Raw genomic sequence first — 24,274 nt, forward strand, 5'->3', positions numbered from 1 at the left:
CTAATAATGCCTCTGCCATTAATAACTCGATAACCCTAGATAAGTTTCTTAACCCTCCAGGGCCTTGGTCTCCTCATCTCTAAAATGAGGATAATGTTATCGTCTATCTCACAGGTTTATTATGACAGTGAAATGCAGTCATGTCTCTAAGTAGTAAAGTAGATAAGAGCTGTAGACCTGGAGTCAAGAAGACCCAAGTTCAAATACAGACCCAGCTGCTTACTAGCTGTGTGACTGTGGACACTCTCTTAATTTCTTTCTGACTCAGTGTCTCTTATGTAAGATGGGGATAATAATAGCAACTACTTCCCTAGGTTGCAATGAGGATAGAGTGAGAGATTTGTAAAGCACTTTGCAAACCTTAAAGTGCTACATGAATTCTACTTATTATACTTATAAAATACTTTGCAAACTTAAAACACTATATAAAGGTGAATTATTAATATGTAAGACACTGTGAAAAATAAAATATTGGCTACAGTATGTAGAATGAGAGAGCAAATTAATGTGAAATCATTCTAGAAACTTTCTAGATGGGTAGAACATAGATTATGAAATACTTTAAATCTCAAGTTGAGGAGTTTATATTTTATCCTAGAGACAGTAGGGAGCCATTAAAGCTTCTTGAGCAAAGGAGTCATGTGGTTTGACTTGTGCTTTAGGAATATCAGTTTTGCAACTGTGTGGAAGATAGAGAAGGGAGAGAATGGAGGCAGGGAGACCAATTAAGAGGCTATAACAGTAATCCATGTGAGAGGTCATAAGGGCTTAAAATGTCATCATGACCATGCGAGTGAAGAAAAGGCTATGTTAGGAGAGATGTAGAAGTAAAATTGACAAGACTTGACAGTTGATTGGTTATAGAGAGTGAGGAAAAGTAAATGATTGGTTTGGATTTTGCAGTTGAGAGCTTAGGTTACTGAAAGAATGGTAGAGATGGTACCCCACATAAAAGTAGGGAAATGAAGCTCAAGGAGGAATAGGTTTGAAGGGAAAGTCTATTTTTGTCTATTGTCTCTCATGGACAATTTGACTTTGGGTTGCCTGTGGAAAATGCAGGTGAATGTGCCCAGCAGGAAGTTGGTGTTGTGGGACTGGAGCCCTAGAAAGTAAAGATCTATGTCAATAAAGGAGTCGTCTGCATAGACATAGGAGAACTGATAAGACCATCAAGAGAGAGTGTAGAGAAGAGTGGGCTCTGGATAGATCTCTCAGGTATATATTAGCAGCATAATGTGAATAACAGGAAGATTTTGAAGGAGTAGTCAGAATAAGAACAATAGTATCCCAAAAACCCAGAGAAGAAAAATGGGGGAGGGAAAGGGATGCTGATCAGCAGTATCAGATGCTGCAGAAAGGTCAGGAAGAATGAGGGCCAAGAAAAGGCTATTGGATTTAGTAATTAAGAAATCATTGGCGACCTTGCAGTGAGTAGTTTCAGTTTAGTGGTGGGATTGAATGCTACCCTCCAAGGAACTGGAAAGTGAATGGGAGGTGAGGAAGTGAAGGCAAAGGAAGGAGCCAACATTTTACAGGAGTTTATCTGTGAATGGGAGGAGAGATATAGGATTGTAGTTTTAGGGAAGGGTAATGTCAAGTGAAACATATTTTAGGAAAAATGTAGATACAGGTGTATTATCAGTGTGGAAGAAGCCAGTGGATAAAGAAAGAAAGAAGATGATTGAAGAAAAGAGCTCCCATAAAAAGTAGGTGGGGTGGTATCAGAGGTACTGGTAGAGAAGTTAGACTTGGCAAGCAGAAGAGCAGTCTCTTCCTCAAAAACAAAGATGAAGCAGACTGTGGGGGTAGAGGAGGGAGGTGCAATGATGTGCAGATTTAAAGTGCAGTTTGGAAAAAGAGGAAACTCAAAACAGATGTCTGGGATTTTTTTTTAGTATGAGATGGGGAAATTGAATTAGAAATTCTCAGGATTATAGAAAGATGGGGAAAAGAAATTTGAAGAATTAATTCAGGAACCAGTGGAGCAAATTATTATGAAGTCCTGCCTTTGACAAATGCTGGCTCTGTAAACCTGGGCAAATCACAGTTTCTTAGCACCCTACATGCAACTCCTCTCTGTATTACTGCAACCACTATAATAAGCTAACAGATCTGAGTGGTCCCATCCTCTATGGACCTCATATTTTCTTTATTTGTTTCTTTGTTTGTTATGTTAAATGAAAGGTTAGGAATAGAATCATGGTAGCTTAGAGCTACCACTTAAGAAAATGCTTAACATTGAAGCAGAAGTTGGTCTTTTTGGCCTAATTTAATTTTTTTAATCTCTAGCTTACTCTCAACTTCTTGTGGTTGAAGTGAAATTCTGTTCCTTCCATGCTGATGCTTTTTAGGATGCTTATCATAAATGAGAACTGTACTTTGTCAAAGGCTTTTATGCTTTTTAAAAATACTCTTTTTTGGGGGGACAATTTTGCTGTTTTGCCAGCACTTTGAATACATTATTTCGTTTGATCCTCTTGAATAACACTTTTAGATAAATGACTAAATCAGATATAATTATCTCAGTTTTACACAGGAGAAAACTTAAAGTCAAAAGGTACTTGCCCCTGTTTACACAGCTATAAATATCAAGAACAGGATTTGAACTCATAATCATTCTAACTTGAAGTTATCCAGTATTTTATCAGTGTCAACAAAAATAAAAAGTCTAACTCAGCTAATAATTGTAGTTATCAAGGTTACAGAATACAGGGTGTAAACCCATAAAACCATTTACAAACATCATAATACAAGTACAGACCAAGAAATACTATTTTTTAAAAATCTCAAGTATAACAACACAGAATTTCATCATTAATTTGTATGAACACATTATGTATTATATGATAATAAAACCAAAGTCTAAATAATTGATAACAATTGCTCATCAATGTTCATGGATGAGTAAGAATGACAGTATTTCCTAAATGAATTTGTAGGTTTAAGAGAATTTTAATAAAATACCATTTGACTTTCTTTTAAGAACTGAATAAAATCATAGCATAAGATATTTATGCTAAAATAAGTGAGCAAGATTATCAAAGATTAATTTGAAGATGTAGATGAAGCATTTGGTTTTAAATACATTAGTTTTTTGTTGAGATCTGTATTTTATCTGGTAAGAGGTGAAAAAACAGCTATAATAAAATAGTTAGTATCTGTGTAGTGCTTTAGGGTTTGCAAAGTATTTGACCAATGCTATCTCTTTAAATCTTCACAACAAACTTGGAACGTGGAGCCTATTATTATCATTCCTATTTTACAGAAGAAGAAATTAAGGCACAGTGATTAGGTAGTTTGCTTAGGGTCACACAGCTAGTAAGTGTATGGGGATAAATTTGAACTCAGATCTTCCTGACTTCAGGTCCAGTTTACTCATCTACTGTGCCACCTTCCTCCTTGTAGATAAAAGGAACAGAATAGATATCTGAATATTAGAAATTAGAACATATTACTCTTGGAAATTTTATGTTAAAACAGAGAAAATGGCTCATTAATTAATTTAGGAAATTGACTAACATGCGGGGAAAATTTAATCCTTACCTCATATTATATAAAACAAAGCTTCCTTCTGTCATAAAATAAAGTATAAGAAATTTTAAAATGAGGATGGAAGGAAATATGTTTATGTCATTTGTGAAGAATACAAATTTCAAGCTACTAACTAAAAAACAATTGGCAGCAAGATACATTAAAAGATGCTTCACATTGTAAATAATGAGTTCAAGAAATATGCATCCTTTCTGATAATCAGAAAAATGCAAACTACAGAAACTTTCATGTACCAGTTCATACCTGTCACTTTTAAATTAGCAATTTCAGCAAAATCAGCAATTCAGTGCTGACAGACTTGTGGAGAAAAGGTACCATCATACATTCCCAATGAAATTGTATCTCCAACATTTAGCAGTGACTGGCATATAGTAAGTGCTTAATAAATGGATGTTGATGGGCTGTGGGCTCTGAGTAGGGAGACAGTGATATAAGAGGACTATCAAAGATGACCAGTATCACTGGATCATAGAGTGTATGGAAAAGTAGAAAAGGGTTAGGTTATGAACAGCTTTGAAAGTCAAACAGAATTTTATGTTTGATCGTGGAGGTGATAGAGAACTACTGGATTTGGTGGGGAGTAAGGTTGAGGGGGGTGACATGCAAAGGTCATATAGTCAAGCCCAGACTTTAAGAAGATCGTTTTGGCAGTAAAGTGGATAGATAGAGCCTTGAGGCAGGGAGACCAACCAGAAGGTTTTTGCAGTAGTCAGAGCATAAGGTGACAAGGGCCTATACCAGAGTGGCAGCAGTGTTAAAGGAGAAAAGGAAAAGTATACTGGTTGTGTTGTGAAGGTAGACTTGCCAGGCTTTGGCAACAAATGGGGGTAAGAGGAGTCAGAAAAAATGAGTTGAGGATGACCACTTAGATTGTGAGTCTGGATGATGATGAGGTACCCTAGGCAGCAATGTGAAAGTCAGGAAGAGAGGGAAGTTTGGGGGAAAGAGAACAAGTTCAGTTTTAGGTATTCAGTTTAAGATCTCTACAGGATACCCATTTTGAGATGTCCAGTAGGCATCTGGAGATGCAAGACTGGAAGTCAAAAGAGAATCCTTGATGAATAAACCTGAGAATCATCTCCATACCATCAGACACAAATATATATATCTATATACAGATATAGATCTGTATATAGATATATATGTATGTATGTATGTATGTATGTAAAATCATTCAATACATTCTATTTATCAGTTCTTTCTCTAGATGCAGCTTCCTTCATATGTCCTTTGCAGTTAATTTGGGTATCTATGGTAGTCAAAAAGCCTTCTTCACTCAAAGTTGTTCTTAAAACAATATCTGGCGAGGAGAGGAGGGAGAAAGGGAAAAAAAGAAATTTACATGATAACGTTATATTTAAAAGGAATAGTAAGTTGTACATAATAATATGTAATCATTTTTATTATACTTTGTTATGGAAATGCTTGTTTTATTCCATAAAATAAAATTTAAATTAAAAAAATTATCTGCATAGTGATAATTGTATCCATGGAGCTGATGGGAACACCAAACAGTTTGGGGAGTTACCCACAGTAATTGAGTTTGATCTGGATGAAGATCAGTGAAAGAGATTGAAAAGAAGAAATCACCTAGGTAGTACAAGAACTAAAGGAGAGAGTAGTGTTGCTAAAACCTAGAGAGAGTAGAATATCAAGAACACGGGTGATGAGCAATGTCAAAGGTTTCAAAGGGATGGAAGATGAAGATTGAGAAAAGGCCATTAAATGTGGCAATTAAGATATCATTAGTAACTGCAGATAGAAGCTTCGAAGTCTGAGTGAAGAGGGTTTCAAAGAGAATAAGAAGCAGAATTGGAAGTGCTGACTGTAAATGGCTTTCTAAAGAAATTTAGCCCCAACAGAGAAGGGAATTATAAGACAGTAACTATACACTGTTTAACCATTAGGCCATTTTTTTTATATCATTTTCTTTCTTTCAGTGCTAAAGGCAGCCCTCTAAGACTCAAAGTTGTGAAAAGTATTTCTAAGCTTCATTGGTTGTCAGCATTTGTAATAAAAATGTAATTACAAGTCCAGACCCCCCCCCCAAAAAAACAAAACCAAAACCATGCACAGGGCACTTTCCTGGTGGTGGAAGTATATATAGAGATGAATGAACTTACAGTGGACGGAGATTTAGAGGGAGCAGCTAATAAACTTTTTATGCTGTGTGTGTGTGTGTGTGTGTGTGTGTGTGTGTGTGTGTGTGTGGTATATGTTAATGCACATGCTTGGAATACATTCTTACATATAGTTAATTTTAAATGTACCCTTATTTGGTTATGTTGTTTAATGTTTAAGTGAGTAACAATAACTTTTATAAATAAAAATGTATAGGTTTTATTGTGTATGTGTTGCAGGCTGCCAACCCTTTCTTTAAATTATTAACTATGTTGATGGAATTTGCTGGGGGACCTCCAGGAATGCCGCCTTTTGCATCTTATATTCTGCAGCGAATATGGGAGGTATGTGAAAAAGTTAGTTTTAGATTTTCATATTTTTTTTCAGGCAGTTGACTTTGATAACTTAGTTATAGTTATCCCACATTTTGGCACCTAAAAGTGAATGAACTTGAATGGACTGGGAACGAAGATAGAATCGTGAAACAGAGATCAGTGCCATCTTATTATTGGCTTAAATCAAGGAACATGGTTTCTCTGGGTGATGCTTCTCTCTTCCAGCCCCAGTCATAAAAATTGGAGAGGTATACACAGCTAGGCTTCCCATTTGTTTCCCCTTTTATCCTTTATTAAGTGGTAATTTGTTTGCTTGTCAAATGAGAAATTCTTCTTTACATGCTTTCTACTGTCAGAAATAACAGGAAAGAATATAAATTTAAAAATAAACTTTGGTGAGACTACCCTCAAGTATGACCTATTTAGTAAATTATTTAAGTAAATGTTCTCTTTATGGGTGCAAATAGAAACAAAAAAAAAACAAATAAAAAATCTAATACTTTGTATCATATGTGGTATAATGTATTAAATGTATTAATTTGTAACCTTTTTTTTAAAACTTGCTTAATACTTTTTTCCTTTTATTTTGTTGGTAGGTGATTGAATATAATCCTTCTCAATGCCTTGATTGGTTGGCGGTACAGACACCTCGCAATAAATTGGCACATAGCTGGGTGCTCCAGAATATGGAAAATTGGGTTGAGCGTTTTCTTTTGGCACATAATTATCCTCGAGTCAGAACTTGTAAGTTAGAAATTTGTTTAAATAGCAAAAGGCAGATTTGTGGAAATGCTTTTTACAAATACTTGAAGTTATTTTCTTTTGAGGTTAAGTGGGTGTAGAGGATTTTTTTTATGCAGAGATACAAACATAATGAAGGGGAAGGGATGAAAAAGAAAGAGAAGCGTTTGTTAAATGCTTACTATGTACTTAACATGCTGTAAGAGAAAGACTACAGTCTAGAACTCATGTCACATAAAGAGCATTTGAAGTTACTGGAGATATTAAGCCTCAAGAAGGGAAGGGTTGACATACTACTTATCTAATATTTTAAGGCATTAATGTAGAAGAAAGAACAAACTTACATTGTTCCAAAGGAAAACAATACAGCAAATGTGTGAAAGTTACAGAGTTCAGTTTCTACACAATTTAAAGGAGTTATTACTGACCATCGTTGGATAACTTATTTATAAGCACTCCATCATTTAAAATATTTCAGTAGAATCTGCATAATCTTCTTTCATGGTTATTGAAGGGATCTCATGTTCGGAATGTTTGATTAAATGACTTCTGCTGCCCTGTCCAAGATTCTGTGAATGAGAGTAAAATTTATGTCAAGTTGAAATACCACAGCAGGAGTTCTTCACTGTTTTTATGTCATGGACCCTTTTAGTAGTATGAAGCCTATGGACCCCTTCTCAGAACATTGTTTTTAAATGCATAAAATAAAATATACAAGTTGACAAAGGAAACCAATTATATTGAAATATTATCAGAATTTTTGGGGGGAAGTTCATGGACCTTTTCCTCTTCCCTCCCTCATCCACCATCCACCCTCCTCCTTCCCCTTCCCCCACTAGAGTTGGAAAAGCTTAGTGACAAACTCATGTTTACCTTTTTCCATTGGTCATTATTGGGCTTCTAGCCAACGCTGCTTCCCCATTTTCCTGCTGCTATCAATGTTACTCTTGATAATGCATGAATAACACTAATACCATAAAGGTAGCTGATTTCATTATAAACAAAAGAATTTTGAAAATGCTGTATTCCATTGTGTTCCTCAGTAGACGTTTTAGTAATTATGAAATGAAACTATAATTTCTGTTTTGCATCTTTTTTTTAACTTTTAATTTTCTATCTCATCATGATATGTTTTGTGAGACTGACAATTTGTTTTCCATCTTCTAGCTGCAGCTTATCTTCTGGTATCCTTAATCCCAAGCAATTCATTCCGGCAAATGTTCCGGTCAACACGGTCTTTGCACATCCCAACACGTGACCTGCCACTCAGTCCAGATACCACAGTAGTTCTGCATCAGGTCTACAATGTACTCCTTGGCTTGCTTTCCAGAGCCAAACTTTATGTTGATGCTGCTGTTCATGGCACCACAAAGTTGGTGCCCTATTTTAGTTTCATGACATACTGTCTCATCTCCAAAACAGAGAAGCTTATGTTTTCCACATATTTCATGGACTTGTGGAACCTTTTCCAACCTAAACTCTCTGAGCCAGCAATAGCCACCAACCACAATAAACAAGCTTTGCTTTCTTTTTGGTACAATGTATGTGTTGACTGTCCAGAGAACGTCCGCCTTATTGTGCAGAACCCAGTGGTAACCAAGAACATTGCCTTCAATTACATCCTTGCTGACCATGATGATCAGGATGTGGTGCTTTTTAACCGTGGGATGCTGCCTGCCTACTATGGCATTTTGAGGCTCTGCTGTGAGCAATCACCTGCATTTACCAGACAGCTAGCATCTCATCAGAATATTCAGTGGGCCTTTAAGAATCTTACACCACATGCTAGCCAGTACCCTGGAGTAAGTAAATTGATTCTCTGCCTTTATTTTCAAATTTGAGTCTATTACTTGTTAAGATGTGTTTTATTAGGAAGTGGTAGTTATTAACAAAAAGTCTTTTTTTTTTTAATAATTAAATTTATTTATTTAACTTTTAACATTCATTTTCACAAAATTTTGGGTTACAAATTTTCTCCCCTTTTATCCCCTCCCCTCCCCAAACACCAAGCATTCTAATTGCCCCTGTGACCAATCTGCTCTCTCTTCTATCATCCCTCTCTGCCCTTGTCTCCATCTTCTCTTTTGTCCTGTAGGGCCAGATAGCTTTCTATACCCCTTTACCTGTATTTCTTATTTCCTAGTGGCAAGAACATTACAGTTGATCCTAACACTTTGAGTTCCAACTTCTTTACCTCCCTCCCTCTCCACCCCTTCCCTTTGGAAGGCAAGCAATTCAATATAGGCCAAATCTGTGTAGTTTTGCAAATGACTTCCATAATAGTTGTGTTGTATAGGACTAACTATATTTCCCTCCATCCTATCCTGTCCCCCATTACTTCTATTCTCTTTTGATCCTATCCTTCCCCATGAGTGTCGACCTCAAATTGCATTCTCCTCCCCATGCCCTCCCTTCTATCATCCCCCCCACCCTGCTTGTCCCCTTGTCCCCCACTTTCCTGTATTGTGAGATAGGTTTTCCTACCAAAATGAGTGTGCATTTTATTCTTTCCTTTAGTGGAATGTGATGAGAGTAGACTTCATGTTTTTCTCTCACCTCCCCTCTTTATCCCTCCACTAATGAGTCTTTTGCTTACTGCCAGGCCTAGAGGCCTGAGGGCTACCCGAGTCTTCTTACCTTACCTCTCGCAGGTCTTCGGCTGGCCAAACCAAATAGTCATATGAGAGAAGAGACCTCCCAGAGTCGAACAAGGGTTAAGCTTTTATTCAGGGTTCTGGTTACAAGTGCAGGGGAATTCTTCCTTAGGAGGGAGCAAGGAATCTCCCAAGGAGGCAAAGATCTTACAATAAGAGATTGGAAGCAGAAGTGTAAGTGGGGAGAGAGGGGGAGGGGAGAGCGAAGAGAGGAAAAGGGAAGAGGGGCCTTCTGTCCTGTAACGACCCCTCCCGAGCTAAGAGCACTTTCAGGCTTTCCTGATCCTAATTAAGCTCTCCAGCCGCATAGTTTGCACCTGAATACTGTGCCTGTTAGATAACAATAGGTGTGCCTAGATCCGGGACAATCTCGAGGGCGGGGAGAGCTCTCTCCCATCACGTTTCTCACGGGAAGAGGCGGAAATACACGAGATAGCTCGGTTCACCTCGATTCCCAGCCGTTTCCTGGGGGGCCTCGTGAGAACTCTAAGATTTAGAAGTTCCCACCTTTACCCGCCCGAGACTGTCCACATGGAATTGAGCTTCCATCCCCAGCAGCTTACCTCTTTTATGAGAGATAATTTGCCCCATTCAATTTCTCCCTTTCTCCTCCCAACATATTTCTCTCTCACTGCTTGATTTCATTTTTTTTTTTAAGATATGATCCCATCCTCTTCAATTCACTCTGTGCACTCTGTCTCTATGTATGTGTGCATGTGTGCATGTGTGTGTGTGTAATCCCACCCAGTACCCAGATACTGAAATGTTTCAAGAGTTACAAATATTGTCTTTCCATGTAGGAATGTAAACAGTTCAACTTTAGTAAGTCCCTTATGACTTCTCTTTGCTGTTCACCTTTTCCTGGTTCTCTTCATTCTTGTGTTTGAAAGTCAAATTTTCTTTTCAGCTCTGGTCTTTTCATCAAGAATGCTTGAAAATCCTCTATTTCATTGAAAGACCAATTTTTCCCCTGAAGTATTATACTCAGTTTTGCTGGGTAGGTGATTCTTGGTTTTAGTCCTAGTTCCTTTGACTTCTGGAATATCCTATTCCATTCCCTTCGATCCCTTAATGTAGAGGCTGCTAGATCTTGTGTTATCCTGATTGTATTTCCACAATACTTGAATTGTTTCTTTCTAGCTGCTTGCAATATTTTCTCCTTGACCTGGGAACTCTGGAATTTGGCCACAATGTTCCTAGGAGTTTCTCTTTTTGGATCTCTTTCAGGTGGTGTTCTGTGGATTCCTTGAATATTTATTTTGCCCTCTGGTTCTAGAATCTCAGGGCAGTTTTCCTTGATAATTTCATGAAAGATGATGTCTAGGCTCTTCTTTTGATCATGGCTTTCAGGTAGTCCCAAAATTTTTAAATTGTCTCTCCTGAATCTATTTTCCAGGTCAGTTGTTTTTCCAGTGAGATATTTCACATTATCTTCCATTTTTCCATTCTTCTCTCTTTGTTCTGTGATATCATGCTTTCTCACAAAGTCCTTAGCCTCCATCTGTGCCATTCTAGTTTTGAAAGAACTATTTTCTTCAGTGAGCTTTTGAATCTCCTTTTCCATTTGGCTAATTCTGCTTTTGAAAGCATTCTTCTCCTCATTGGCTTTTTGAGCCTCTTTTGCTAATTGAGTTAGGCTAGTTTTCAAGGTGTTAATTTCTTCAACATTTTTTTGGGTCTCCTTTAGCAGGGAGCTAATCTGCTTTTCATGCTTTTCTTTCATCTCTCTCATTTCTCTTCCCAGTTTTTCCTCCACCTCTCTAACTTGATTTTCAAAATTCTTTTTGAGCTCTTCCATGGCCTGAGACCATTGGGTGGGCTGGGACACAGAAGCCTTGATTTCTGTGTCTTTGCCTGATGGTAAGCATTGTTCTTCCTCATCAGAAAGGAAGGGAGGAAATGCCTGTTCTCCAAGAAAGTAGCCTTCAATAGTCTTATTTCTTTTCCCTTTTCTGGGCATTTTCCCAGCCAGTGACTTGACCTCTGAATATTCTCCTCACACCCACCTTGCCTCCTGATCTTCCCAGCCATCGTTTGGGGACTGAGATTCAAATGCTGCTTCCAGCCTTAGGGCTTTTGGTGGGGGCAGGGCTGCTATTCAGTATGAGATTATGGTCAGGTGGTCAGGTTGGGGCAGGGCTGCCTCTCAGGCTCAGCTCCCGCCCGCTTGGGGAGCCCCGGTCTGCAGCCGCCTCTCAGCTTCTACCTCCCCGGGGGGGCCCGAATCATGGGGGCACCCCACTCCCCTCTCGACCCGCCAAAGAGACTCTCTCACCGACCCCCGTCACCTGTGGGCGGAGGGACCCGCGTGGCCGCTGGAGATCCCATCCCCGTAGCCCGCTCGGATCTTTTCCTCACGGTGTCGCGGCCGCTGCAGGGCTGCACTCAGATCCCAGTCCCGGCGCCCAGTCTGCAGCGCGAAGGACCCCCCGCGAGAGGTTTGCAGGTCTCTACGAAACAGAAATCTCCCTCGCTCCAATATTCTGTGGCCTCTGGGTACAGAATTCGCTGTGAGTTTCTCCTCTCTAGCTGTTCTATGGGTTGTGGGTTCGGAGCTATGTGTATGTGCGTCTTTCTACTCCACCATCTTGGCTCCGCCCCCTCCCAAAAAGTCTTTAAAGTAGTATTTTCTTATACTTTGTAAAATTATGTCACGCAACTATAATATCATGTTTGGATGGCTTATTTCAGGATCCTTTAAAGGGAATTATTTATGTAAATTTATACAGTCACATTGTTCTGATCTGATGAATTGTGAAATAGAATATCATCTACCTGTGTTGACCTTGATTTTTAATGAACTAGCTTCCGTTATATTTACTTAAATAATAACTTAATAGTGGAGTGCAAACTTCGTTAGCAATACCCAATGTTAATTGTCTGTAATATGTGACATTTTCATGAACCTAGTATAGGCATCAAGATGGATCTTCTACAGAACAGTTTTGAAAAACCTCTTGAAATATTTCATAGAAGAGGAAAGAAATAGAAAGATGAGAAAGAGAGTATTAAGTAGTGGGGAAAAAATTAAGCTGAGCCTTAACTTTTTCTATAGATAATTAGGCTACTGTAGTCATATTTCTAGTCTTGAAGTAGAAAAATATTATACTGGGTATTACAAAGTAGAGCTGACATAGATAAGAAAAATGCTAAATTGTCTCTGATTTATTTTTCCTAACATTGTTCATTAATCCAATTTTTGTTCGGTTATTTCCCTTTAAAACTTGAGTATTGTTGTTATAAGCTAATACCACTTGAACTATTGTTTTCATACATTGCCTTATTTGTTCTATTTTGGCCCCCCATTAAGCCATTAATGCTTTGAAGGGGCCAGAGTAGGAATTATCCTTATTGTATACCTAAGAAATCCAAGGCTCAGAAGAGCTAAATAAATGGCTTGCATAGCTAGACTCTACAAGTTATTATTGTTTTACAGATATAAAAAAATGAGCTATACTGTGAGGAAGCTTCAGCTTCCAGGCCTTGAAATTCACAAATCAGTGTATTCTTTTCACTATACCATACCATCACATAAGAAAAAAATAGAATTACTGTCATTGTCATTGCTATCCTTTCATTTATAAAATTCGGTTAAATTCAGTCATCTGTAACTCAATGACTTAAAAATGCTCCAGGTTGGTGATGTCAGCTCCATGGCTAAATTATTTTGAATTTCAGTTTATCTTGTTTGAATCCCTTACTGGAGTGCCCTCCCCCTTCCCGTTACCATGTCCTTTACTTCACTTATATAACTTGTTGTGTCACCTCAATGGAATGTTAGGTCCTTCAAGAATAAATATTATACCCTTACGAGCAATTTAGTTTAATTGCTTTTTAAATACTGTTACCCATTTTATGGGTGAGTGGTAAAACAAATTAAAACAATATCAAAGTTGTAATTTTCAGCTTTGATTATTAATGACGAACATTTTCTCAAATTTTTATTAATATTTTGTTTCCTCTCTTGACTGATTATACATTTTGACCATTTATCCATTATATAATGGGAATGTGACACTTTAACTGTCCTTTATATGTCAGGTTTTATCTGTCTGCCATTTATATTTTCCCTAACTTTATTATTGTTTTTTTAAAGAAACTTTATCTTCATATTGTCAAGCCCTTTAGTTATATACCTAATAGAATAAATTGCCTTCTGTTTGTTAAATTGAAAGAATTAGTCTCACTTTCACAGCTTTAATAAATATTTTTGTTCTGTTTTCTTCCCTATTTAAAAAAAACATTAATGGGGGGCAAGTAGGGGGAGGGTATGTTTCTCCTACAGCTGAAATTCATTGGAGTATGTAGTGTACGATGAAGGTCAAGATCCCTTTCCCAGCAGATTAACAACTAATTTTCTTTTCTAAGTGTTATATTTATTATACATTCCAAGTTCTCTTCCTCCTCTTTCCTCTACCAAATGAGACAGCAACACATCTCAAACCCATTATAAAAAATATAGGCTTGCCAAAGAATTTTCTGCATTAGCAATGTTCTTCACCCCCCCCCCAAAAAAAAAGGAAAATAAGAAAATATGCTTCAGTTTATATTCTTAGTCTACCAGCTCTCTATCAAAAAGTGCATAGCATGTTTCATGAGTCTTTTTGAATTACAATACTTCTATTACTGTATAAATTGTTCTTCTGGATCTTCTCATCTCACTTCAGACTCACGTCAGTTCATATAAGTGTCCCTAAATTTTTCTAAAAGCATCTTACTCCTCATTTTTTATAGCACAGTAGGTTTCCATTACAATCATATGCCATAACCTATCTAGCCATTCCCCAACTAAGGGGCATCCCCTCAATTTCCAATTATTTGCCACCACAGAAAGAGTTGTCATAAATATTATTGTACATATAGCTTGTTTTGCTTTTTCTTTGCTCCGTTTGAAATACAAATCTAGTAATGATTTTGCTGGTTTAGAGTGTATGCAGTTTTGTGGCCCTTTGGGTATAGTTCCAAATTCTCCCGAATCATTGAATCAGCTCACAGATCTACGAAGGTACATTCGTGTATATGTTTTCTCACATCTTTTCCAGAATTTGTCATTTCTTTTTTCGTCATCTTAGCCAATCTGATGAGTGTGTAGTTTACCTCAAAGTTGTTTCCATTTGCATTTCTCTAATAATTAATGATTTAGAATGTTTTTTCATATGACTGTTTGTAACTTGGATTTCTTCCTCTGAAAACTATCACTTAGAAAATGGCTCTTATTATAAATTTGACTTAGTTCCCTGTGTACATGTGTGAATTTATATGTGTGTATGTAGACACACACATATGTATGAAATATGGGAACTTTACTGGAGAAACTTGCTGCAAAGACTTCCCCCCCCTCCAGTTTCATGCTTTTCTTCTAATTTTAGTCAACATGTGCTTTATTTGTGCAGAATCTTAAAAATTTTATGTAATCAGTTTACCTTCTGTGAACTTCTTTATCACTTTTTTTTGTCATGAACTCCTTCTTTATAGATTAGAAAGATTGTTTATTTCATGCTGCACTGATTTGCTTATGATGTCACCCTTTTTGTCTAAAAGATCATGTACCCATTTTAAGCTTATCTTAATATGTGGTGTAAAATGTTTTTCTATGCCTAGTTTCTGCTAGGCTGCTCTCCAGTTTCCTAACAGTTTTTGTTAAAGAGAGAGTACTTCCCCCCAAGACCTGGGATCTTTGGACTTATCAAACAGTAGTTTAGTATTCTCATTTGCTTTTGTGTATCATATCCCTAAACCATAGATAATCTTTTTGATAATTACAACTTTGTAGTATAGTTTGAGATCTAGTACTGCTAGGCCTTCTTCCTTCTTTTTCCATTGGTTTTCTTGATATGATTGACTCTGTTTTTGCAGAAAAAAATTTTTTTTCTAGCTCTATAAAGTAATTTTTTTGGTACCTTGATATGGTACTGAATAAGTAAATTAATTTAGGTAACATTGTCCTCATTATTGGCCCAGCATATCCATGAGAAATTAATATTTCTTCAGTTTAGATCTGTATTCGTGTAGAGTGTTTTATACTTCCTGTCTGTGTTATGGAAAGTAAAAAAAAATTTTATACTGTCCCTAGTTATTTTAAGTGGAATTTCTCTGTCTTTTATTGTTGAGTTTTGATGATAGTTTACAGAAATAGTTAGAATTTGTCCTGTATATTTTATATCCTGCAACTTTGCTGACATTGTTATTTGTTAGTTTTTTTAGTTGAGTCTGTAAACTTTTCCAAGTAAATCATCATATCATCTGCAGAAAGTAATGGTTTTGTTTCTACTTTGCTTATACTTCTTCAGTTTCTATTTCTTATCCTATTGCTATATCTAGGATCTAGTACGATATTGAACAGTAATGGTGATAACAGATATCCTTGGTTTCAGCGCTGATGTTATTGGAAAGGCTCTTTTCTAGCTTATCCTCATTGGAAATAAAATGCTTGTTCTTGGTTTAGGTTTAGGTTGCTCTGTTCTAGCTCTTCCTAGTTTAGGTATCAGCACCATATCTGTGTTTGTAGAAGGAATTTTTCTAGGCCTTCTTCTTTGCCTGTTTTTCCACATAGTTTATATAGTACTGAAATTAATTATTCTTTAAAATGTTTGGTAGAATTCACTGATGAATCCTTCCCTCTAAGACCCTTGGTGATGATAAATATTACGTATTACATATATCTTCTCTCCAACTAGAACATAGTTTAACTGGTTTCTCATTCATTTACCTTTTTATACCTCTCAAGTCCTGTATTTGAATGTTAGTGTCTCTTCAGCTCTGTTCTTTTTATCAGGAATACCACAGTAGCTCTTTTTGGTTTGTTTTTTTTTTTAATAATACTTGATTTTTTTTCCCCAATTACATGTAGACAATCTTTAACATTCACATTTTAAAATTTTTGAGTTCCATATTTCTTCCCTCTTTCCCTCATATTCCTCTTCCCTGAGAGAGTAAGCAATTTGATACAGGTTACACATATGCAATCATGTGAAACATTTCTTTATTGATGTGAAGAAGATGCTGACTAAAAGGGGGAAAAAATGAAGTGAAAATAATTTGCTTCGATCTGCATTCAGACTGCACTGGTTCTTTCTCTGAAGGTGGAGAGCATATTTCATCATGAGCCATTTGCGATTGTCTTGGGTCATGATATTACTTAGAATAACTAAGTCATTCACATTTGTTCATTGTACAGTATTGCTGTTACTATGTATGTTTCTCACTTCACTTTGTTCGTTAAATCTTTCCAGATTTTTCAGCAGTTAGGCTGCTTATTGCTTTCTTACACCACAATGTCCAGCCATTCCCCAACTGCTGGGCATCCCCCCAGTTTTCAATTCTTGAGCATCACAAAAAGCTGCTGTAAATATTTTTGTACATGTGGATTTTTTTTTCCCGTTTTTAAATTGTCTCTTTCAGCAATAGACATAATGGTATTGCTGGATGAACAGGTACATACAGTTTTATAGCCTTTTGGGCTACAAATATTGTTCTCCAGAATTGTTGGGCCAGTTCAAAACTCCATCAGCAATGTGATAAAGTCTCAATTTTCCCACATCCCCTCCAGCGTTGATAAATTCCTTTTTCTACCCTGTTAGCCAATCTGATACATGTGAGATGATACTTCAAAGTTGTTTCAATTTGCATCTCTAATTAATAGTGATTCAAAGCATTTTTTTCATATGATTATAAATAGTTTTAATTTCTTCATTTGAAAACTGCTTGCTCACATCTTTATCAATTGGGGAATGACTTGTATTCTTATATATATTTCACTCAGTTCTCTGTGTATTTGAGAAATGAGGCTTTTATCAGAGATATTGCTGCAAAAATTTTTTCCCCAGTTTTCTGCTTTCCCACTAAGCTTTGTTGCATTGATTTTGTTTGTTCAAAAACTTTGGTACAGTCAAAATTATCCACTTTGCATCTAGTAATACTCTATATCTCTTGTTTGCTCTCAAATTCTACCTTTCTCCATTCATCTGTCAAGTAAACTATTCCTCGCTCTCCCAATTTGCTGACGGTATCATGCTTTATTTCTAAATCATATATCCATTTTGACCTTGTCTTGGTATACGGTGTAAAATGTTGGTCTGTGTCAGGGGTAGGAAACCTGTGGCCTTTTGACTGAGTTCAAGTTGTACAGAACAAATCCTTTTATTACAGAGATTTGCTCTGTGAAATTTGGATTTGATCAAAGGGCCACACTTGAGGGACCTAGAGGGTCACATATAGCCTCGAGGCTGAGGTTGCCCTCCCTTGTTCTATACCTAATTTCTACCATACTGTTTTCTGGTTTTCCCTGTAGTTAATAGTAGCTCTTTAGGATTCTTTTTTTACTTACTTGTTCTTCCAACTTACTTTGGACTTTGGTTGTTTTCATTTCTGGAAGAGGTGTTTTGCTTCACCTGAGCTTCTGTCCTCTTATGTCCTTGTATTTTCGCAGCTCAATCTAGGGGCCTGCAATTTTTCAGTACTTTGGAGGCTGTGTAATCCGGGGGGGAATTCTTTTCATCATCCTCTTGGTCTGAGCTTTTGCTTCGTTTGTTGTCATCGTCGTTGTCGTTGTTGCTGAGGCGATTGAAGTTAAGTGACTTGCCCAGGGTCATGCTTCTAGTAAGTGTCAAGTGTCTGAGGTCAAATTTGAACTCAAGTCTTGCTTCTAGGGCCAGTTCTCTATCCACTACACCACCTAACTGCCCCCATCTTTTGTTGTTGGTGGTGGTTTGTTTATTTAAAGATAAAACAAATATAGCTCATCACCTGATTTTTAAATTAAAATTCTTCAACATGCTGCCAAAAGTTTTAGAAACTAAGAAGACAGTGTGTGGCGAAGTGACCAAGTTAGAAGTGACCAAGTAGCAGAAAATGGCATATCATTAGGACTAAGGGGGATTCAAGTAAATTTTATATTTGCTGGAGGAAACTCCTGCTAAGTGACCAAAAGGAAGGCCACTTAGAATTAATAACACCCTCTCCCCCAAACCAACAGGGCAACTTGAAATCTCAGTTTTCTGGAAAAGTTTTGTCGTCTCTTAGGCAAGAGTTTATGTCTACTGGCTTTTGTATAATAGAGTGTTAGTAGACTTGCTGGACTCTGTCACTATTAGTCTACTTGGAGAGGTTCTGCAGGTTCAGAACGAGTAAATTGCAAGCTTTTCTTTGGTCTTTTCTGTTTTGGTTGTCACTCTGAGGATTTATAAGGCTCAAGGTTAGAAGTGAGTGCTGCTCTCTGCTCCCAGGCTCAGAGACACATGCAAGTTCTGGAACTTGTGCTATGCTCAGTACTCAGCTTCGACTCTTCGTCATTGCCTTTCCATCCTAGATCTGTGACTTCAGAATTGGGTAATGAGTCACAGAACTGCCCAGTGACTTCTCTTCTACTTGAGTATTAACTAGTTCAGCAGCTCTAGGTTTTCTTTCTACTGTGATGCTTCCTGCCCTGGTGTTTAGTCTTTACTGTGTCCCTGGGCACTAGAAAGTTCCTTGTCCCCGCCACTGTGTACTCTTGGCCAACTCCCACCCCAATACTGACAGACCTCTCTATCTTCCTAAGCTGCTGTGCTGGAATAAGGACCCCCTGTGACTTTTTCATAACTTTCTTTTGTCGTAGAGGTCTGATAGGAAGCTGAGGTGAAAATGCTTCTCAGTTTATCTCAGCTCTATATTTGACAATCAGTTTTCTAAAATACATTTCCTAAATAATGAATTTTCATTCAATTTTTATTTTCTAAGTTACACAGATCTTTCATATATAATTGTTTGAATCCATTACCATATCTGTTCTTTTCCATTAATCTACTGTCTGTTTCTCCCCATAGTTTTCATGAGGGTTACTTTGTAATGTCAACAAGCAATAACAACTTCACAAAACTTAACATGAAAACTAGGTACATTACAAGAGATCTGAACATTTATATGGAACCCAAAAAATTCCACATATTTCATTGTTTTTTCCAGTTATATTTTATAAAGTTTCTTACTATTTAGATTGATAATATTACATATGTAAGTTAGTGTAGAAAATATTGTAATTTTTCCTATGTTAATCCAACCCATCTGTATACATTAGATCTTACTTTAGTTATTTAGGTATTCCTTTATCTTGTTCATTCTTTTTTTATAGTTGTTTTTATATAGATATTGTATATTCCTAGGTGGGCAGGTTAATTATCAAATATTTTAAAACTTTTATTATTGTTAAAAGGGTTTCTTTCTGTGTAGTATATTGAGTTGTTTCTTATTAATAAGTAAATAAAAATGAAGATTATTTGTTGGATTCATTTTAAGTCCTGAAACTTAGTTGAATTGTCTCTATGTTTGGCTTGTCTAGATGAACAGTTATGATTATCAACAAAGAGTGATGTTTTGATCTGCTTTCTAATATTAATCCTGTTTTATTTCAGTCACTCAGTTTCTTTATTTTAAATGAAAATGGTAAGAGTAGGTATCCTTTATTTGTGCTTGTTTTATAGGAATATTTCTAATGCCTTTTTGTATAATATGTTAGCCATTGTTCTAAAGTGTATACTTGTGATGGATAAAAATCTCATTTTACCTATTCTTTTAAACATTTTTATCATTCATGAATGTTAGATTTTGTCGCAGGTTTTTTTCCTCCATCTATTGACTTAATTGTATAGATTTTAAAACTTTTTTTGTTTTATGTTTTATTTTGTTCATGTAATTTTTTGATGTTGAACAAAAAATTACACATAATACTGTTATGCCTGATGTAAATTTCTTATTGTATTTTTGAATTTTGTTGATTTATGTCTTAGTTTTTTGTATCTATATTCATTAGGAAATTTTGCCTGTAATTTTTTAGTGTTATCTTTACTTGATTTTAAAATTATACCATATTTGCCTCATAAAAAGTATTGCCTGTTGTATAATGCTTCATCTTTCTATGTATTTTCTTTAGTAACCTCTATGAACTTAGGGGTTATTTGCTCTTGAGAGAAGCTTGAAAGAATTTTGTTGTGAATCTATAGGTTAGGTGTTGTTTTATGGGATAATTCTGTAATGATTTGTCTTACATCTTCCTCTGAGAATTGGTCTGTTAGAATTTTTAGTTTCCTGTGGTTTCAGTTTTAGCAAATATTTCTATTTTTGTGCAATCATCCATTTCCTTTAGATTTTCTAATTTGTTAGAATACTAGGAATAAGAAATACTATACATAACTGTATTACTCCTGATTCCTTTTGTGATCTCTCCTTTTTCGTTTGTAATTTTATGAATTGCATTCTCACTTTTTTGCTATTTATTATTTTTGTTGTTTTTTAAGTCCAGCTTTTATTTAAGAATTCATATATCTAATTTTCTAGTCTATTTCTCCTCTAGTTTTTAATATTCATTGCCTTTTTAAAATTTGGTTTTACATTGTTTTTTTTAAAAAAGAGCTCTGAGTAAAATCTTTTTTGTTTTTTATTTTATTTTAATGTAGATTTTTATGTAAAAACAGTTTGGGTTGGATCCCACGGGTTTTGATATATAAAATTAGCATTATCTTTTAGCTTCTCATTTTTTCAGGATTTCCTCTTCAACTTAGTCATTAACAAGTTTTTAGTTGCAATTTTATAACTTTTGCCCATGTTATTTTCATTCAATTCTAATTTTGTTGCATTTTCATCTGGTAATATAGTATGTATAATTTTTACCTCCTTCTCCTTTGCTTTTTTTAGGCAGTGGAGGAACTGTTTAACCTGATGCAATTGTTTGTAGCTCAGAGGCCAGATATGAGAGAGGAGGAGTTAGAAGACATTAAACAATTTAAGAAAACAACTATCAGTTGTTATTTGCGTTGCTTGGATGGCCGCTCCTGCTGGACAACTTTAATAAGGTGGGGTTTTTTAAAGGGTTTTTAATAAAACCAAAATGATTACATCCTTCATTTCATAAGAATTTGCAATTGAGGGTAATGCCTTCAAGTTGTTAGAGTAATAATTTAGCTTGAGAATGTGTTAATATCCTAGAAGTTGATGAACCACCAAAAAAGGGATAATTGCATTCATTCCTTTTACCTGAAACATCAGATTCAGTATTTATAAAATATGAAACATATATCAAGGTAATTTCCTTCCTTTGATTATATTATTTGCAGTAATTATATTTGTCTTTCAGAAAGTTGAGGTATTTTATATATTTAGAATAATAAGTAATTTAGTCACTTGAGAAAGAAGTGCTCTTACAAATACAAAGCATTCTAATAAGTTTTCATTTGTAATAAAACAGAAAAATGAAAAAATATTATATTGTCTCTTACTGTTTTAGACTTCAAAAGTTAATGAACTCCTCAAAAAAACCCATCTTATTCATTTCCTAATTAGCCATATGTGGCTAATGTTCAGACTAGATCTCTAAGGGCTAACAAATAAATTCCATGTTATGCAGAAATTTTTTTCCTCAAGGAATTTTTCAAAGGCTTTAATTAATGGCTAGTTCTGTTTATATTTACCAGCCTAAAAAAAAGAATATTGGCAGATCATTTACTACCCCTATGCCCCATTGTTTCTGGAGAATGAGCCTGAAAAATAGTAATATTTTTAAGTATATAAGTGAATGTTAATTGTTCCTTTTGATGAATGTATGTATAAATATAGTTAATTTGGTAATAATTCCTTTTTGAAGACCTAATGTCCTTTTTTTATTCTCTGAACAGTTAGGTTATAATATATTTTCTTAGACTACTTCTTAATTTACTATGGATTGGTAGTTTTTTCTTCTATTTGTAGGAGAAAATAATGTGTAAAGATTTACATATTGAGAAGGAAATTAATATGAGGAAATAGTCTTGAAAAACTAGTTTTCAAACCAAATACATTAGGGAAATGAGTGGTATTAAGGTAGGAATGTGAAAACTGAAGATCTTGTTCTTGCTCCACTGGGCAAGCCATTGTCCTTAGTTTCCTTGTATCTGAAATAAGAAATTTGGATTAGATGGTACCTAATATGCCTTCTTCGCCAGATTCTTTGATTCTAATATAACTTTTCCCTCACTCTAAACCAATCATTTTATCAATCTAGGGTAACTCCTAATGTGGAAATTTTCTCCAGTTATATGGCAGTTAAGTCTCCAATTGACAGGCTTACAGAGTTACTTGGGGGCATTGAGATGTTAAACAGCTTGCTCTTGATCACAGAGCCAGCGGGATTTAAACCCAGATTTTTAAGGCAAGTTTTTTTACCACTACCTCAATTTGCCTTTCAGGTTCTTAGAATCTATAAATTGAGCATCTTGACCCAATTGAATAAATATCAACATATAATTTTTAGTGGCTTAACATTTTAATAATTAGAAAGGAAGAAGCCGGAATGCTTTGATTAGTCTCATGTGACCCATCCAACAAAGTTACTTTCCTTTTTCTTTGATATATGTGCATGCTGAGAAGCTTTTTGAAGAAAAACAATTTATAATAGCTTTTTAAAGTTTTTTAAAAAGTATAACTCTTTGATTCATATACTTTTAATTTAGATGAAGAAAGAATAGGGCCTTATGTATGTTTAGATCAGTGGTCTTCTGTTTATTGGGCTGTGGTGAGCGGAACAGTTTCTTAAATCATTGTTTTTTGTATTATGCATGCCTAACCTACCAACCACCACCACTCAGGTTCCCCAGACACTTGAGTATGTACAATTATTATTTTTAATGTAATAGGCTTTTAATTTTAAATACTTTATTTACTCCTCAAAAGAGAATTAATGCTACATTTCTCTTTATTTGAATTATCAGTGCACATAAACAGTGTTAAGTATGCAAATACCAAGTATTTGTTATAGGCAGTTTTGTCATTAGTATTTGAAATATTTACAGTAATTAGGGATTATTTTTACCCACCATTAACTATAAAAATCCTTAGATAACCTCAAGAACTATGTGTTTAATCTGAGATACACTTTGTTCTCCTCTCAAATGGGCTAAGGAAAAAGGGACTGTAGACATCAAAGGTGGGTGGTTGCAATGAGAAAAACAGCAGGCAGAGGCCAGTCCTATGTCTTGCACATGGGAAAATGGATGCCTGCAAAGGGTCCCTGGGGATTTATGTGCTCCTCAGCTCTCATCTTCTCTCCTTTGTATATGTCCAGCTGTCTCCCTGGGGTTCCAGGTTCCTTACCTGCCTGCTTCCCTGTTCTCAGTCTGAGGTCATAAGGATATGGAGGTTGAAGTGTTTCTGACTATGCTACCAAGACTATATTCTTTTTTAAAAAATTATTTTATTAGTTTTCATGTTCTACAATCATTTCCATATATCTTAGATTTTTTCCTCCTCCCTTCCCCTCCCCATTCCCTCCCTGAGATGGTGTACAATCTTATGTAGGTTCTACACATATATTCCTATTAAATGCATTTTCACCTTAGTCATGTTGCATAGAAGAATTAAAATGAATGGGAGAAACCGTAAAACAAAACATAATACAAAAGAAAATGGTCTATTTCTATCTGCAATCCAATTCCATAGTTCTTTCTCTGGATGTGGAAGGCGTTTTGCCCCAAGAGTCCATTGGGAATTTTTTAAGTCCTTGAATTGCAGTGAAGTACTAAGTCTACCAGAAAAATTCCTCGCACACTGTGGTTATTGCTGTGTACAAAGTTCTCCTGGTTCTGCTCCTTTCACTCAGCATTAGTTCATATAAGTCTTTCCAGGCCTCTCTGAAGTCTTCCTGTTCATTGTTTCTTATAGCGCAATAATATACCATTACATTCATATACCACAATTTGTTCAGCCATTCTCCAGTTGATGGGCATCCCCTTGATTTCCAGTTTTTGGCCACTACAAAGAGAGCTGGTGTAAATATTTTTGTACATGTGGGACCCTTTCCCATTTTTATGATCTCTTGGGGATACAATCCCAGAAACATACCCTTGTATGTTTGCTGTGTCAAAGGGT

The 24,274-nt window shown here is 35.8% G+C and overlaps 1 protein-coding gene across 7 annotated transcripts in view; it reads left to right on the plus strand.

Moving 5' to 3' along the window:
* The window catches only part of USP34 (ubiquitin specific peptidase 34), a 312,662-nt gene that overhangs the window by 268,930 nt on the left and 19,458 nt on the right, over positions 1–24,274 (plus strand). For all 7 annotated transcript variants that reach the window (XM_072635468.1, XM_072635471.1, XM_072635470.1 and 4 more), the window contains 4 exons: positions 5,913–6,017; positions 6,605–6,752; positions 7,917–8,551; positions 21,071–21,228. In XM_072635468.1, the coding sequence (XP_072491569.1) occupies positions 5,913–6,017; positions 6,605–6,752; positions 7,917–8,551; positions 21,071–21,228 (1,046 nt within the window). The remainder of the gene's footprint in view (positions 1–5,912; positions 6,018–6,604; positions 6,753–7,916; positions 8,552–21,070; positions 21,229–24,274) is intronic.

Source organism: Notamacropus eugenii, chromosome 1 (genome assembly GCF_028372415.1).
Source record: "Notamacropus eugenii isolate mMacEug1 chromosome 1, mMacEug1.pri_v2, whole genome shotgun sequence".
Taxonomy (NCBI): Eukaryota; Metazoa; Chordata; class Mammalia; order Diprotodontia; family Macropodidae; genus Notamacropus; species Notamacropus eugenii.